Here is a 17,293-nt window from a genome sequence, read left to right on the forward strand (position 1 = left end):
TCCCTACCACATGCCCTCAGGGCACATGCAATTCAGCTGCCCTCCTATGTGCATGAGCCTGTTCTCGGTTCCCCTTGTTGTCCCCCATGCCCTGAATCCTGGCTGACCGCCAGTGCCTACCACCTTGTTTCCCCCCACCTCCGCTCCCGGGAGCTCGGCGCCCATCCCCTGCTGCCAACCATCCCGAATTGGAAGCTGCAAGGATATGGCTCTGGCCCAGAAGCCGGGGATGCCATGTGGCCTGGGACATTCACGTAGCGGAGCTCCAAGTGAAGGACGTCCAGCGAGTCTCTTGCTGGCCGGGGCGTACTGGGGCCAGGGCCAGGCTGTGCCTGCAGGTCCTCCTGCTGTGGCTCCACATTGGCCTCCTCCTTGGCCACCACCTCCATCTCTGCAATGATGTCATCCCCCACTAGCATGCCTCTTCCCCCAGGGTTGTCTTCCTGCTCTGTGCACAGACCATCCTCTCCTGCACAGCCTCCAGCCTTAACATGGTGCCCTCCTTGAGGCTCCAACAGAGCAAAGCCTGTGCCTCCCACCCCCCAACCCCTCCCCCGGCACCCCTCGACTCTGGGGGCAACTCCAGGAGAGGCCTGCGGGCCTTGCCCTGCTGAGAACCACATCCTACACCTATGTGGAACAGGGTTCCTGGGGAGCCCCACAGGGCCCTTAGCCTGTCACTCTCACACTGCGGCTCAGATACCCAGCAGGGTTAGCTGCGCACAGCAGCCCTGGAGTCGGATGCCAAGGCCCTGGCTTCCAGAGCCCCGCTAGCAGGCACCACGGCCACCACTGCATTTGTGAGAGCCTCTGCACCAGCAAAGCAGTGCACACGGATCACTGCATTGGCGACCATGGCGGTAGGCCTCCCGTGTGCCCAGGACACAGGATGAGAAGTCCTTTGGAATGCCCCTGTGAGTACAGCATCCTCAGGGAGGAACCATGGAACTCGGAGTATGTATTTGCCTAGACCTGACAGAATCCTTGCAGGGTTTCAGCTTCTGGTGCAGAGGAATTCCACCTCAGCAACGTACCAGTCAACTTGAGTCCCACGCACCCGCCCTGCCCCAATCCCCCCAAGCCACCGCCGCTGCCCTCGCCCCAGCGGGCAGCGCTTGTCCCTCTCTCTCCCCTCTGGATCTGCAATATTCGGTACCATCAGCCTAGCCTGCCTAATGAAGTGAGATGTTTCATGTGTTCCCTGTGGGTTAATTAATGTCTTGCCACCCTCAGGATGCCAGTTAGGGTGTAGGTCTTCCATGCCCACAATTGCAAAGGGCTCACAGTTCGCGTGTGCCTTATTCCACCGCCGCCCGCCACATGGCACAAGCGTGGTCTCGGAAGAGTTACCGCGAGATGATGGAGCTGCAGGCCAGCTGGGGCGGAGGGGCCTCAGGACACGCCCACAGCCTTCGCAGGAACTGGCTGACGCCCACCGCCTTCGCAATGATTGGCCGCTGGAGGTAGGCGGGATTTCCGGGCACGGCTTCTGGCGTCCTTCCCTCTCAGGGTAGCTGCCGCTGTCCTTCCCGCAGTTGGCCCTGTGGTGTTCCGAAGCCGGTTCCGTACGGCCTGAGGGCCAGGCGAACCTCAGGCTCTTTGTCCTACTAAAAATCGCAGGTATTTTCTGTTTCTCTGGACAGCTGGGTCTCTCGGCAAGAATAGAAAGCAAAGGTTTGGGATTTTGTCTACAAAAGGGGATGGGTTTTCTATGTGTGGTTGTTGAATTACGGGAGGAGTCAGTGGGGGAAAGAACTCCTCAGTGCTATTAAGAGACTCACTTTCGTTAAACTCATTGATTTTTGCTGAGGATTCTACCTTTAAGTGCCTAATATGTCCGACTAGTTGTGGGAGATGGTGCTAAGCCGCCATTTGTTTTCATGTGCACTTTTTATTAAAGCGGGTTTTCTCTGTGAATGTGGTCATAATTCAGAATACAGGCAATACACTTAACCACTGCGATTAAAAAGTCACACTTTTAGTTAGCACATGTCGCGTGTCTGATTTGCTTGGAAGAAATTATCAAATTTTGACATAAATTGTGTTACTTTAGTGTATGTAGAAATATGGGGCCACAAATAATCTGAGTTTCAGTTTGCCTCTGTAAAGCCTGTGATTGTCTCCTTCGTTGTATGACAGTATTTGAAAGATGTTTCATGTATCTTTGGCACCGTAAATAATTTAAACCGAATAAGTGGGTGTAACCGAGATAAATGGAGTTAGATAGCCGAAAACTGGAACAAAATAGATGCGCTTAAGTTATTCTGTTAACCTGGCACACTGCCTTACTCCTGTAATCCTAGCATTTTGGGAAGTGGAGGTCGGAGGATGGCTTGAAGTCAGGAGTTTGAGACCAGCCTGGGTAACGTAATGGACTCTTTCATTGCTATTTTCGCATCAGGGACTGGTTTAGTAGAAGTCAGTTTTTCCTCAGACAAGGGTTGCGCAGGGGAAGAAGGCGGCGAGGTGGACACGTTTGGGAGTGGGGGCTGGCGGCAGGGCTCCGAGGGGCACGTGGTGGGGCGGGTCTTCCGGTAGGAGCAATGTGACAGAGGCCAGGTGGGGCAGTGAGGCTGTCACGGGGACAGGGAGGGCCAGCGAGGGAGTAGGGAGGATGGTTTCCGGATAAAAGTGTACCACCTCAGGTCATCCTCAGGCGTTACATTCTCCACAGACAGGTATTACATGTCATCCTCCGGCATCACATTCAGGCCACAGATAGGTACGGGTTGAAGGCTAGGGTTCGGGGATCTTTGACCTATTGTATATTTCAAATCACTAAAAGATGGTAAAATATTTAGAATATTCTCCTCCTAGAACATTTTAAGTAGCTCGATTTAATCTCTTATCCAAATATCATGCTGAGTGTGGTGAGTCACCCTTGAAATCCCATCACTTTGGTAGTCCCAAGCCGGCAGAACACTTGAGCCGAAGATTTGGAGACTAGCTTGGGCACTATGGGGAAACCCTTGTCTATTTTTAAAAATACAAAAAAATTGCCCAGCTGTGGTAGAAAGCGCCTGTAGTACTAGCTACTTGGGAAGCTGAGATGTAGGAAGATCAGTTGAGGCTGGGTGGAAGAGCCTGCAGTGAGCAGTTCACTTTGGCAACAGGAGACATACATCTCAAGAAAGAAAATATGCAAAACATCACACTGTACCTCATAAATAGATTCTTTTCAAATAAAATTATTTAAATGGGGACATTCTTCATATTGCAACTGAGGAAAATTACAATAGCTTTTCTTATCTAATTTTTAGAAGTGAGATTTTGTCAGGTACATACTAAAATGCAGCATTTGTCCATGAAGTTAGTGCCCCTCTGCTCTGAGTGTTACAAATTTTACATATATAAAGTAAGAAATACTAAAAAGATGTCAGCCTCGGGAAGGGAATTTTACTTGGGTTTTCAGCACAGTACGTAATAAAATTTTCTCTTTTTAGCTTATTTATATCTAAATATAGATAATTTTTTACCATTTACAGCACAATGGTAGAAGCAGATCATCCTGGCAAGCTTTTCATTGGTGGCCTCAATAGAGAAACCAATGAGAAGATGCTTAAAGCAGTATTTGGGAAACATGGTCCCATATCAGAAGGTAACTCTTCAAACCGTGTCTCTGTGTGTGTGTGTGTGTGTGTGTGTGTGTGTGTGTGTGTGTGTATTTTCACATGTATATTTCAATATGTATGTTTAAAATATGTATGTTATATATATATGTTTTGAAAAAATATATTTTTTCGAAGTTCATTGTATACCTACGTTAAAATGCCTTATGCATTTTAAACTCTTATTTTGTAGTATCCGTTTGATATTTGGAAAATTCTCATAGTAGTAGGTTAAGGTTCTGTGGAAAGGATAACCTACTACTTAGAAAGGAAAATGAGGGAAAGTAAATGTGCTGTGGAGTTCCGAAACAAACTGGAATAAACTAGACTGACTGTAGGGGTGACTGAGTACTGAGAACCATAATAGTGATGTGAAATGCAATTATTTTTTAGTTTGATGTAACCTTTAGATGGTGAGTACCTTGATGAGTCCATTATATGAATGTAAAATGTTTTCATATATTTTAGTTCTTTTGATAAAGGATCGAACCAGCAAATCCAGAGGCTTTGCATTTATTACTTTTGAGAACCCTGCAGATGCTAAGAATGCTGCCAAAGATATGAATGGAAAGGTAAGAGTCCCTTATTACTAATATTCTAACTCTGTTCTTCAATTAACAATATTTCTAGGTCTTTTTAATATTACTAAACTTTTGAAGATAGTAGAATGACATATGAAGCCATCCTCTTTTTTGTGCCATATACGTGCAAGTGTAGTTGGAAGGGTATTGGAATTAACATTCTATAAATTAATATTTGGTAACCTTTTTCTATGTTTGTATTTCGATATGAGTGCAAATAGATTTTAAAAGGTTTTGAAGAGCTTTAAAACTTAAAAGGAACCCTCATGTAAATGAAAGTAATAAGTCAATATTTATTAAATGCTATTAATAACAGATGCACAAGAAGGAAAGACTCTTTCCTTCTTGAAGAATGTATTTTATGAAAATATATTCTTGCAAAAGTGTATTTAAATGAGACCCTTACATTTACGGAAAGGTTAAGTAGTTGAAAATAGAAAATAATATGAGAACATTGAAGTCAGATAACAGAAGAAGTAACTGGCATTCTTGGCTCCGTGCTTGCTTTTTCTCCTAAGGACATTTCTTTCCTGTCACCAGAGTAATTTATGTAACATGAATAGCTAATTACTCATTTCCCCAGTGTGTTTGAGGACTTGTTTTGATTGAACCAATGGTCTCTTGTCCTGTTGAGTCTTAAATCTAGAGATTGTGTGTTTACTTAAGCTTTAAACTTCTATGTAATTATGTTAATTATTGAATTCCTTTACATTGTAGTCAAGAGCATTCCATTCTGTGCTCTTTAGTGTTTTTTGCTTTATAGCATTATCCCAATCATGCCGGGCATGGTGGCTCATGCATGTAATCCCAACACTTTGGGTGGCCAAGGCGGGCAGATCACAAGGTCAGGAGAAAGAAACCATAATGGCCAACATGGTGAAACCCTGTTGCTACTAAAATACAAAAAAAAAAAAAAAAAAGAAATTAGCTGCATCTGGTTGTGTGTGCCTGTAGTTCCGGCTAGTCAGTAAGCTGAGGCAGGGGAATCGGTTAAACCCAAGGAGGCAGAGGTTGCAGTGAGCCGAGACCACGCCGATGCACTCCAGCCTGGCAACAGAGCAAGAATCCGTCTCAAAACAACAAAAAATAAATAAAATAAATAAATAACGTTATCCCAATCTGTTTTTAGGTCCTGTTAGTCTTCAGGCTATTCCCAAAGTGCTTTTTTAGACTTCTTGAGAATTATCCTTCCCTGTGTATGGCTCATAAATAAAATTTATGCTTCAAAAACCACTTAGATTTCATATTTTCTTCCTCATTGCGTATTGTAGGTATTTTCTACTCGCTGTACTATGTATTAATCTATTGATCGTGAAATTGTATATAGTGCATATTTAAGTCTTGCTAGTTGCTTTTCTTTCTGTTACATCTAGCACACTTCCTGTCACATAGCAGAAAGTACATTTTTATTCACCCTTATAAATTAGTATTTCAAGCTGTGGTAGAAACCGAGAGTTGCTTTTGGTTCATGGCTTTGTGGTAGGTATGGAGATAATTTTGACTTCTGTATAGGAATCTATGATAATTTCTTTTTTCCCTCTAGTTTTCAAGCAAAAGGGCAGATAATTTGTGTAAAGTTTTTGTTCGTTTGTTTGTTTTTTAAGATGGAGACTCGCTGCATGCCCTAGGCTGGATTGCAGTGGGGCCATCTTGGCTTACTGCAACCTTCGCCTCCCGGGTTCAAGCGATTCTCCTGCCTCAGCCTCCCAGTACCAGGGGCTACAGAGGCATGCCACCACGCCCAGCTAATTTTGTACTTTGAGTAGGGATGGGGTTTCACCCTGTTAGCCAGGATGAGCTGTATCTCTTCACCTCATGATCCACCTGCCTCGGCCTCCCAAAGTATTGGGATTACAGGTGTGAGCCACCGCGCCCAGCCAACGTTATTTCTAAATTACTTCATCTCACATATTTTATTGTGTTAAAATAACTATGAATGTTGTATGCACATTAATGTTAAGATGGCCAATAAAGGAGGTTCTTCGAGTTTTCAGAGGGAATTAACAGTTAAGGAATTTTGGCTGACTTCAGAACACTGGGAAGGAAGCAGCCGTGGGCAAATCTGGGGAAAATATTTTGAGCCCAGAAATAACAAAAGAAGTTTCAAGGTAGGAACAACAGGCGATGTGGCTGCAAGGGGTCTTGTTCAGGGATTTAAGTCCTTCCTCCAAATAACAAAAGCCATGTAATTTTAAAATCACATTATTAGCTGAACTGTTTTCAAAAATTGCTGTGGCCTGTAGAAAAGATTACAGTGAAAAATGTTATTATGAAATTAATTAGGATAGTTAAGCATTTCTGAGAAATTACCTGAAGTACTATATTAAGATTCGTTTTTTAGGGGCACGTCTAAGGCAAGGTAAGAAATGAGTAAGGCAAGAAAACTTAATGAGATCAAACAAGGATCACATTTACAGAAACATTTTTAGAGTCAATATAGAATTGTAAATCATATGGGGACATTTTATGTAAGTGTTAGCAAATCCAACAAGAAACAACTCATAATGAGTAATGTGACTAATCACTCTGAAAAAGTAAGCTCATGTTTTTTTTAAATGACACAAGTTTCGTTGGGACATTGCAACTTTCAAATCAGTGATGTGACTACAAAGATGAAGTGGATTATATATTGTAAAAAACAGATGTGCCACATTCTTCCATAGAATGTGTGATGGGTCAATCTTTTTTTTTTATGTTTGAGTTTTTTTTTTTTAATAATGGAGAAGTTTTCAAGGAATTTGAAAAATAGAATTTGTGTTTGGTCCCTTAATGGAAGGCATGTGCTCAGTAACTGTCTCAAATTTGGCATTGCGAAAGATGTGTTCATTTTAGGAGAAAAAAAAGTTTCCTTTTGAGAGAGAATACCTCGAATTGAACTACAGTTGATGTAAAAATGTTTGTAAAATGTGCATACGTTAAATGTGCCAGTGTTATTGATAGTACCCTTAATACTTCTAGTCTTTGGATGGAAAAGCAATAAAAGTAGAACAAGCCAAGAAACCATCTTTTCAAAGTGATGGTAGGCGGAGACCACCAGCTTCTTCGAGAACCAGAAGCCCTTCAGGAAGTCTGAGATCTGCAAGAGGAAGCAGTGGAGGAACAAGAGGGTGGCTTCCCTCACATGAAGGACACCTGGGTAATGTTTTAAAATATAAAGATGGAACCATAGGACTGAAAGAAAATAAGTTTGACGATATCGAAATTTCTCAATTTTTTTATTTCCTGTATGAAGAGAAAATTAGCTTATTGATAATAAGCAAACTTATTTCTAAGTACTAAAGGCGTATTAGAAGAATGATTGAACTAATATCTAACATTTGTTTTAAAATTATAGTAAGTTTGCATTGAAGTAACACACATTTGAAACTGGGTTGTGTTTGTGAATGCTGATTGCCTGTACTCAACCGGTTTTCTGCAGAACCCATTTATATTCATTATACTTTAGAGTTTTCTACTTTAGGGCCCAGAACTTCGTGTCAGTTGTATTATCAAAGTACGATGTAATATTTAAAATTTTCCAACAGGAAAAAGTAACTGAATACTGAAGATTGATTTTGCAGTATTTGTTTTCTTGTGTCTACATGTGGAAACATCTATGCAAATGTATTGCTTTGTAATTTTGATACAGAGAGTTTGTACATTGGCCTGCCATAAAGCATTTTCAATTGAAGAAATGTAGAACTTTAATTTCTGAAAAGAGTGTGTGACTCTGGAAAGTTCTAAAAACCACGGCTTCACAGATATGTATGAATCTTTCTTTGCTGGAGGCTGAGTCACTGAAAATGATATTTATGAGTGATTTACTTAATAGAAATGAGGGGTCCATCTTTACATCCAAAAGAAAAACAAACCATATATTTAAAAAAAAAAAGGAAAAAAAAAAAACTGTTGGATGGGCTGGGCGAGGTGGCTCACGCCTGTCACCTCAGCACCTGGGGAGTACAGGGCAGGTGGACCACGAGGTCAGGATTTCCAGACCAGCCTGGCCAACATGGTGAAACCCTGTCTCTCCTAAAGATACAAAAAAATTTGCCTGGGCGTGGTGGCGTGCACCTGTAATCCCAGCTACTCAGGAGGCTGAGGCAGGAGAATCACGGGAACCTGGGAGGCAAAAGCTGCAGTGAGCCAAGGTTATGCCATGGCACTCCAGCCTGCGTGATAGGGCAAGAGTGCATCTGAATAAATAAATAAATAAACCTGTTGGTTAAGTTGTATTATCTATTAACCAACCTTCAAAACTCTAACAATTAACTTGGAGTTTTAATAACCAGACGTGTAATTAATTGGAGATTGTTTTCAAGTTGAAATTGCAGTGTTTGCTCCAGTTTAAGATGCATAGCTTCATGGCTATTTTGTCTCCACTGATCTTGAGGGTGAGGTTCAATTATACTCTGCCACGGACGAGAATGTATATATAAATTCTAACCTGTAACACCACCTGGCAATTGGCATATATCTACATTTTTGTAGATGTAAAAAAATATGTTTATATTACCGAATATGCAATTCTTAAAGACTGTTAAAATTCAGCATAGTCTCATCTGAAAATTAGTGTCTCATAAGGGAATTTTAAGAATTCTATATTGTGTTAACAAATTTTAGAGACAATGTATTTTCCTGATATGTGACTTCTTGGTATTGGAAATATTTGAGTTTCTTTGAATGGAAATTAGTTTATCTTTATGATGTGCTTTGAAAATTTTTCCTCATTACAGAAGGATATAAACAGTCAGTTATCATTTTTCTTTTAATATTTTTATGCCTATTATATTTAGATATTTTAGTGATAGGTTTCTGCCCTGTTCACGCCCTATTTTCCCACATCTCTCCCTCATACCGATATATTATGATACTTGAGTTTCTTTCTAGATTTTCTGAATGAACTTTTATTGCTTGAAGTGTACTAATACCATGTAGGAATGCTAATTTTATTAGTTTAGACAAAATGTGAATTTGTTATAAAATGTAGAAAATATTTGTAAACAACTAAAACTTAGCCATTTAAGAAACAGTGATGTTAGTTAACTAAAAAGATTTTGTTTGAAATTCAGAAGATGGTGGATACACTCCTGATCTCAAGATGAGTTATTCTAGGGGACTCACTCCAGTTAAAAGAGGTCCATCTTCAAGAAGTGGAGGGCCTCCTCCGAAAAAATCTGCTCCTTCTGCTGTGGCAAGAAGCAGTAGTTGGATGGGAAGCCAAGGTAAATGCTACCTGACAGAAAGACCGTAGTTTTTGTATGACTGACAATGAGCCGTTTTACCTGAATGCTTACCTTTAAGTTCATTGAACAAAAGGGAAGTGACACATACGTGAGCATAATTGCTGATTGATAGCTTTTATTATAGTTTCTATCTCACTAGGTACATTTCAGATTTATGTTGAAGAAATACTTGAGCTTCTCATTGCAGATCAAAGAAGTGATTAGAGTGAGGCCAACATTCCTTTTAATCCTGTGTTGGCTAGAAAATTCCCCTTAATTTTTCTAAAAGTTCCTAGCAGTATTCTTTGATGGTAGGCTTCTTGATGTAATTAATTCTTCCATTTCCTAAGTCCCCTGGTGTCCCATTCTAAAAATTGCTTGTTCGGTGACTTTGCCGGGTTGGAGTCTTGCTCTTACTAGGTGAGAGAGCACTATGTGAGATGACGGCTTACCATAGCCTCAAATTTGTGAGATGACGGCTTACTATAGCCTCAAATTCCTGGGCTCAAGCAATTCTGCTGTTTCAGCCTCCCGAGTTTCTGCAACTACAGGCATGCAGCAGCACACCTAGCTACATTTTTTTCCTATGTTTTTGTAGAGAGAGGATCTGACTACATTGTCAAAACTGATGTTAAAGCCCGGGGCTCAAGCGGTCCAGCTGCCTCAGCCTTCCACACTCACTCACAGTGTGAGCCGCTAAGCCTGGCCATCCAGCTTCTGAGACCTCAGTAATGCGTATGTGCAAGGCATACTCACTGCTTGCATGAAGATTCAAAAGAACTACAAGAGCATTTAGCAGACAAGGAGTCATTGGGCTTAAATATGATTTAAAAATAAATTTAAGGCTCGAGAGGTAGACACGTAGGAGTCCAAAATTCTTAAATTAAGTGGATATCACAGAAATGCAGAGTTGTGAAATATAGGTGTATGTAAATCAGTAATTGAGATTGTACCGGGATGTTTAAACATTAACACAAGGTCCTTAGTGTAAGATTTGAAATTATTTGAGGAGAGAATTTAGAACTAAGCAACATGAGGTGAGCAGTAGGGTTGAATGCAAGTAATACTTTTGAGAATTGTAAGACTGCAGACTGAGCAGAAGAAAATAAGACAATAAATAAAAGTTCTTAGCAAGGAAGTTTAAGCAGAGCAAATTAAAATTCTTTCTTAGTCCTCCATCCACATATGGAGGAAGTTAAAAACTGCCATTTTCAATTTTACATTTCATACGTAGAGTATCGGTGAAAGGAGGTATTTATTGGCTTCAGGATACCCAAGCCAACACATTTCCATTGGAAAATTAGCCAGTGAAGGTATCATATGTGAAACACTGACCTCTAAGGAATAGCAAGTGAAGAATATATTAAAGGAGAAACTTTCTATTTTGAAATAGCAACAATGTTGTAATGACCCCTTGCATAGCATTGCTTTCTTTGCAGTAAAAGCAAATCCTGACCATCATTAGAAAATCTTCACTAATACATTTAAATTTGTCAACATTTAAGATAGAGCCAACCAGTTAGAGATAAAGAACTTTTATGTAAACATTTAGCATATAGTCATTTAAAGGTAGCTGTATTTATGTGTGTGTGAGATGGACAGAATGATATTGGAAAATCCACCTTCTTTGGCTGAGAAAGGACAATGTATGTAAACTTTAAAATCAGTGAAGAGTTTGATGGTTTTACATGTTTTCCCTGTGTCACTCACAGTCATCAGTAATTTACATGAAAAGGAAAATAAGAACTAAGTAGTTATTAACCATTACAAATGAACTTTTACCTAAGCATTAATGTTTGCCTTCAGCTTCATTAGAAGAACTGGCCTTGTGGAAGCCATGGGATTATCCAAAGCCATGAGAAATATTCACAGTGTCATGTCTGTCTAGTAATTTAGGAAACAAAGAATGGAGTCATAGAAGAAATAATTTAAAAAAGTTGTTTGAGAGAAGAGAAAATAGCGTTTCAGATTTGGTGTTCTTTACGTAATGTTCCATCATTTGAATGTTAAAGGTCCCATGTCACAAAGAAGAGAGAATTATGGAGTTCCTCCACGCAGAGGGACAATATCTTCCTGGAGAAATGATCGCATGTCACCAAGATATGATGGTTATGCAACTAACGATGGGTAAAGGAAAAATTAAAAAACACAGTTGATTTTTTTTTCTGTGGTGATGAAATTCACATAACAAAATTAAATATTATAAGGTGAACAGTTAAGTGGTGTTTAATACGTTCTGTGCCAGGCAACAACTACCTCCATCGACTTCCAGAACATTTTCATTACTCCAAATTAAAACTCCAACTACCAGTTAAGCAGTCCCTCCCAGTTTCTCCTTTTCCTCAGCTGCTAGATAACACCAGTCAGTGTTCTGCCTCTGAACTTAACCTGTTGTGGGTATTTAATGTTAATGTGCTCAAACACTACATGACTTTTTGTATTTGTCTCCTCTCCTTTTGCATGATGTCCTGAAGGTTCATTTACATCATAGCACTTCACTCCTTCCACAAGCTATTAACCCATTATTTTATCTGGGTTGTTTCCACCCGAGTATTTCTACGCACCAATATTTGTTTGAGTATGCCTATTCGGTTCTGGGTGTATATGAGTGGAATTGCATGGTCCTATGATAATGATGTTTGTTTTCTTGAGGAACCACCACATTTCTCCATAGTAGCTGCATCATGTTCCGTTCCAACCTAGCATTGTATCAGCATTCCAATTGATCTACATCCTCTCAAACACTTGTTATTTCCTGCTGTTTGAAGTTTATTGCCATTCCAATGTGTGTTTGAAATATGATATCCCATTTTGGATTTGAAATGCATTTTCTGCACCCATTAACTCATCATGCACTTGTGTCCTAGAACTTAAAGTATAATAAAACAAAAAGAAATGCATTTTCTGCATCACTGAATATGAGTATCTGTCCCATGTGCTTTTTGGGCATTTGCCGATTTTATTTGGGGAAAAACTGTTTAGAAGTTTGGCCTTTTAATTTTTTTAAGTTGTAAGTTAGTCATGTATTGGATACTAGAAGTTGAAAATTTAAAATTTGTTGCTTAAACTTATGCACACAGAAATCATCCAAGTTGCCAAGAAACGAGGGATTATGCTCCACCATCTAGAGGCTATGCATACCGTGATAATGGTCATTCTAATCGGGATGAACATTCCTCTAGAGGATATAGGTACTGTACCTTTTTCTGGAGTTGTCAAATAGATTTCTTAAATTGTTCATTCCAACTAACGTTCTATCAGGGCTCCAATTTATCTACATCCTCTCAAACACTTGTTATTTCCTGCTTTGGAAAATTTATTGCCCTTCCAGTGTGTGTGTGTGAAATATGATATCCCATTCTGGATTTGAAATGCATTTTCTGCACCCATTAATTCATCATGCACATGTACCCTAGAACTTAAAGTATAATAAAAATAAATAAATGCATTTTCTGAATCACTGAATATGAGTATCTGTCCCATGTGCATCTTGGGCATTTGCCCATTTTATTTGGAGAAATATCTATTTAGATGTTTGGCCTTTTAATTTTAAGTTGTAAGTTAGTCATGTATCGGATACTAGAAGTTGAAAATTTAAAATTTGTTGCTTAAACTTATGCATACAGAAATCATCGAAGTTCCCGAGAAACTAGGGATTATGCTCCACCATCTAGAGGCCATGCATACCGTGATTGTGGTCATTCTCGTCGGCATGAAACTGATTCCAGAGGATATAGGTACTGTACCTTTTTCTGGATTTGTCAAATAGATTTCTCAAATTGTTCGTTCCAACTAACATTGTATCAGGGCTCCAATTTACCTACATCCTCTCAAACACTTGTTATTTCCTGCTTTTGAAAATTTATTGCCATTCATCTGTGTGTGTGAAATATGATATCTCATTTTGGATTTGAAATGCATTTTCTGCACCCATTAACTCATCATGCACATGTACCCTAGAACTTAAAGTATAATAAAACAAAAAGAAATGCATTTTCTGAATCACTGAATATCAGTATCTGTCCCTTGTGCTTTTTGGGCATTTGCCTATTTTATTTGGAGAAATATCTATTTAGATGTTTGGCCTTTTAATTTAAAGTTGTAAGTTAGTCATGTATTCGATACTAGAAGATGAAAAGTTAAAATTTGTTGCTTAAACTTATGCACAGAGAAATCATCCAAGTTCCCGAGAAACTAGGGATTATGCTCCACCATCTAGAGGCTAGGCATACTGAGACTATGGTCATTCTATGCAGGATGAACATTCCTCTAGAGGATATAGATACTGTAACTTTTTCTGGATTTATCAAATAGATTTCTTATATTGTTCATTCCAAATAACATTGTGTCAGGGCTCCATTTTATCTACATCCTCTCAAACACTTGTTATTTCCTGCTTTTGAAAATTTATTGCCCTTCCAGTGTGTGTGTGTGAAGTGTGGAAGCTCCTTTTTTATTTGAAATGCATTTCCTGCATCATTGATTATCAGTATCTGTTTCACGTGCTTTTTGGGCATTTGGGCATTTTGGGCATTTGGGATCTGTGGGTATTTTATTTAGATGGTTGGCAATTTAACTGTGTTTAAGTTGTAATGTAGTTCTATTTTGGATACTGCAAGTTGACAATTTAACATTCCTTGCTTAAACTTGTGCACGCAGAAATAGTCCAAGTTCCCGAGAAACCAGGGATTATACTCCACCACCTAGAGACTATGCATACCGTGATTATGGTCATTCTAGTTGGGATGAACATTCCTCTAGAGGATATAGGTACTGTCATGTTATCTGGATTTATCAAATGGATTTCTTAAATTGTTCATTCGGAAATTGAAAAGACTTTTTTTTTTTCAATTTAGTTATCACGATGGCTACGGTGAGGCCCTTGGTAGAGATCATTCTGAACATCTACGTGGAAGTTCTTATAGAGATGCATTTCAGGGATACGGTAAGGGTCCAGGATGGATTTGTAAATTACAGAATTTTATTTAATAGACCGGATTGTTATTTTAATGAAATTCTAAGGAAAATTGTAAAGGACATATGCAACATGTTTAAATATTGAGTATTCTTTTTTTTTTGATCATCCCAGAAACATATTTATTCATTTTCATCATTGTGCACAAATAATAAAATAAACAGTGCTTATCTGGTACTCATTATCAGTATAAAGCCTAGGGAATGATACGAAGGTGAGAACTTCAGTTAACGTTAAGAAAATGTGACTGAGCATTTACTTTAGAATTAAGTTTGTTAAGCTGCAAAATACTACTCTTACACTTCTCTTAAATAAAACCTTCTGACTATTGAAGACTTGATTAATATCCTGTCAACAAAGGCGGAGGAAAGCAGATATTTCCAAATAGTACTTTAACTAATTCATGCTTTAATGATAGCAGTAAAAATGTTTAAATGTAGTCCCACATATTATTTTATCAACCCTGCAGGGACCTCTTATGATGCACCATCCGCACGAGGGCCTCGGATGTCTTATGGTGGAAGCACCTGCCATGCATATAGTAATACACGAGATAGATACGGCAGAAGTTGGGAGAGTTACTCAAGGAGCTGTGGTGATTTTCATTATTGTGATCGTGAGCATGTTTGCAGAAAAGACCAAAGGAATCCGCCTTCTCTGGGTAGGGTGCTCCCTGATCCTCGTGAAGCATATGGTAGCTCAAGTTATGTGGCATCTATAGTAGATGGTGGGGAGAGTCGATCTGAAAAAGGAGACTCGAGCAGATATTAAAGCAAGCATTCAAAATAATAGTTATTGCATACCAAACCTTGTTTGCAAATCAAAAATTGAAATGTTATTTCTGCATCGTTACCTGCATATTACTGACAGAAACATGTTGGTTTTGTGGAGAGAGGTAGATACTGACTTCCTCCATGAATTTTTTGAGGTATTCAAAGGAAAAGGAATTGTTTTCAAAGTAATTTCATACTTGTTGATGCTATTTGAAAAGTGTTTAGATGTAATATCTACCTTAAAATTTTCACAATAAAATTTTACATGTACTGCAAGATGCCTGGTGTTTTTGGTTAGCCGCACATGCTTAAAGCAAATTCAATAGGAGAGTAAATTGTGTAGTTTGTTGTACGTTTTCCTTTGTTTCTTTGAACACAGATGCAAAATTAGGGATGTGTTATGTCGCCCTTGCAAGCTGCTCAAGTTTTCTAATTAGGCTGTTTCTCTTTAAAAACTAACAAGGTTAAAATGTTGGAGAAGTCTTCAGAAAGACTACAAAACTGTCTGCCTCACCAGAAAATGTTTATTTTTTAGAGGAATAGTACAGGTCAAAGAAATAATTAGATGTATTGATACTAAAGTTTAAGACATCCAGAACATTCTATGTGAAGCATTCTGTGACTGAAGAGGATAACGGTAATGAAAACTTTTTTTTTTCACGTAAATCAGAAGTGAACCAGCTAAGTTTCTCAGGTGCATACCATAATGAATTTAAATGTTTGTAGTTTAAATAGTGGAAAGTAAGTGTTTTGTCTTGTGAGGTACCCACGTTAATTTTTTCTTGAATATTTTGCCAATGGATGTTGTAAATAATGGTGTAGTAATATGTTCTTAGAGATAGGAATAATCTAGAGTGGTTGGGATAGTATCACATTTTTTTGAGATGAAGTGTAGCTTTGTCGCCGAAGCTGGGGTGCAGTGGCTCTGTCTTGGCTTATGGCAACCGCTGCCTTCTGGGTCCAAGCTATTCTCCTGCCTCAGCATCCTGAGTAACTGGTATTAGATATGTGTGCAGCACAGCTGGGCCAATTTTTGTATTTTTAGTGCAGACAGCGTTTCACCTTGTTTGCCAGGCTGTTCTTAAAATCCTGATCCACCCTCCTCAGACTCCCGAAGTGCTAAGATCATAGGCATGTGCCTCCACTGTCAGCCTATCATATTTAATTGATAATATGAATGGAAACACTTTAAACCTCATACTTAGAGGAAAGTGAAGTGTATAAAACATAAACAACAGCATAAAGTTTCCGACGGGATTGCTTAAAGTTTTAAGACATCATTGAATGATAAAAATATTTAGACCGAAATAACTAAATGAATTAATTTTCCTGATTATACAAACTAAAGAAATGAAATACATCAAGTTCCAGAAGTTTTGCAGTCCATAATTCTTACAATTGACAGACTAATCTGCAAGGAGGAAGTATGTTCTTGAAAAATTTTGACACAATCATCAATTTTTATAGGGTAAGTTTACAAATAATTTTAAAGGGAGAAGTTACCAACTTTGATTTTCAAGTGAGTTATTCGTGTTATGAAGTGTTTTCATTCACCTGTAGCATTGTGAGGATGAAGTGAAAAGATAAATCCCCCGAGTCTTGTGTATCTTACTGTCCATGTGTGATGGCTCAGGTCTCTAATTCTAACACTTGGGGAGGCCGAGGCTTGCAGAGCACTTTAGGACAGGAGTTGAAGACCAGGCTGGCCAACACCATGAAACCCCATCTCTACCAAAAATACAAAAATTAGCCGGGCATGGTGGTGCCTGCCTGTAGTACGTTGCAGTTAATTGGGAGGCTCAGGCAGGACAATGGTTTGAACTTGGGAGCCTGATGCTGCGGTGAGCCGATATTGCACCATGCACTCTAGCCTGGGTGACACAGTGCGACTCCAACACAAAAATAATTATGTCAATCAACAAATATATCAATAATAAATAGGGTATCCTTCAGTTCAAGCAGTTATCGATTCTTTTTTCTTTTTTAGAGACAAGGTCTCACACTGTTGTCCAGCCTAGACTGCAGTGGCACCATCATGGCTCACTGCAGCCTTGAACACGGGGTTCAAATGTGCAAGCCTTCCATTTCAGCCTCCCAAGTAGCTGGAATTACGGACACACACCAACCACCATGCCCAGCTTTTGTGTTTGTG

General features: G+C 39.3%; 1 protein-coding gene across 7 annotated transcripts; it reads left to right on the plus strand.

Moving 5' to 3' along the window:
* The first annotated feature begins 1,482 nt into the window (after positions 1–1,482).
* LOC129395734 (RNA-binding motif protein, Y chromosome, family 1 member F/J-like) lies at positions 1,483–15,415 on the plus strand. 7 transcript variants are annotated; one of them, XM_055107157.2, is made up of 12 exons: positions 1,483–1,620; positions 2,304–2,362; positions 3,486–3,598; positions 4,077–4,180; positions 7,148–7,325; positions 9,241–9,393; positions 11,406–11,520; positions 12,474–12,584; positions 13,020–13,130; positions 14,053–14,163; positions 14,250–14,338; positions 14,838–15,415. In XM_055107157.2, the coding sequence occupies exons 3-12, from the start codon at positions 3,490–3,492 to the stop codon at positions 15,137–15,139; spliced, it is 1,383 nt and encodes a 460-aa protein (XP_054963132.1). In that variant the 5' UTR covers positions 1,483–1,620; positions 2,304–2,362; positions 3,486–3,489; the 3' UTR covers positions 15,140–15,415. The 7 variants fall into 7 exon arrangements, with proteins under 7 accessions (XP_054963132.1, XP_054963134.1, XP_054963135.1 ...); XM_055107159.2 differs by having other exon boundaries at positions 9,244–9,393; XM_055107160.2 differs by lacking the exon at positions 14,053–14,163.
* The last annotated feature ends 1,878 nt before the right edge of the window (positions 15,416–17,293 follow it).

This window comes from Pan paniscus, chromosome Y, assembly GCF_029289425.2.
Source record: "Pan paniscus chromosome Y, NHGRI_mPanPan1-v2.0_pri, whole genome shotgun sequence".
Classification (NCBI taxonomy): domain Eukaryota; kingdom Metazoa; phylum Chordata; class Mammalia; order Primates; family Hominidae; genus Pan; species Pan paniscus.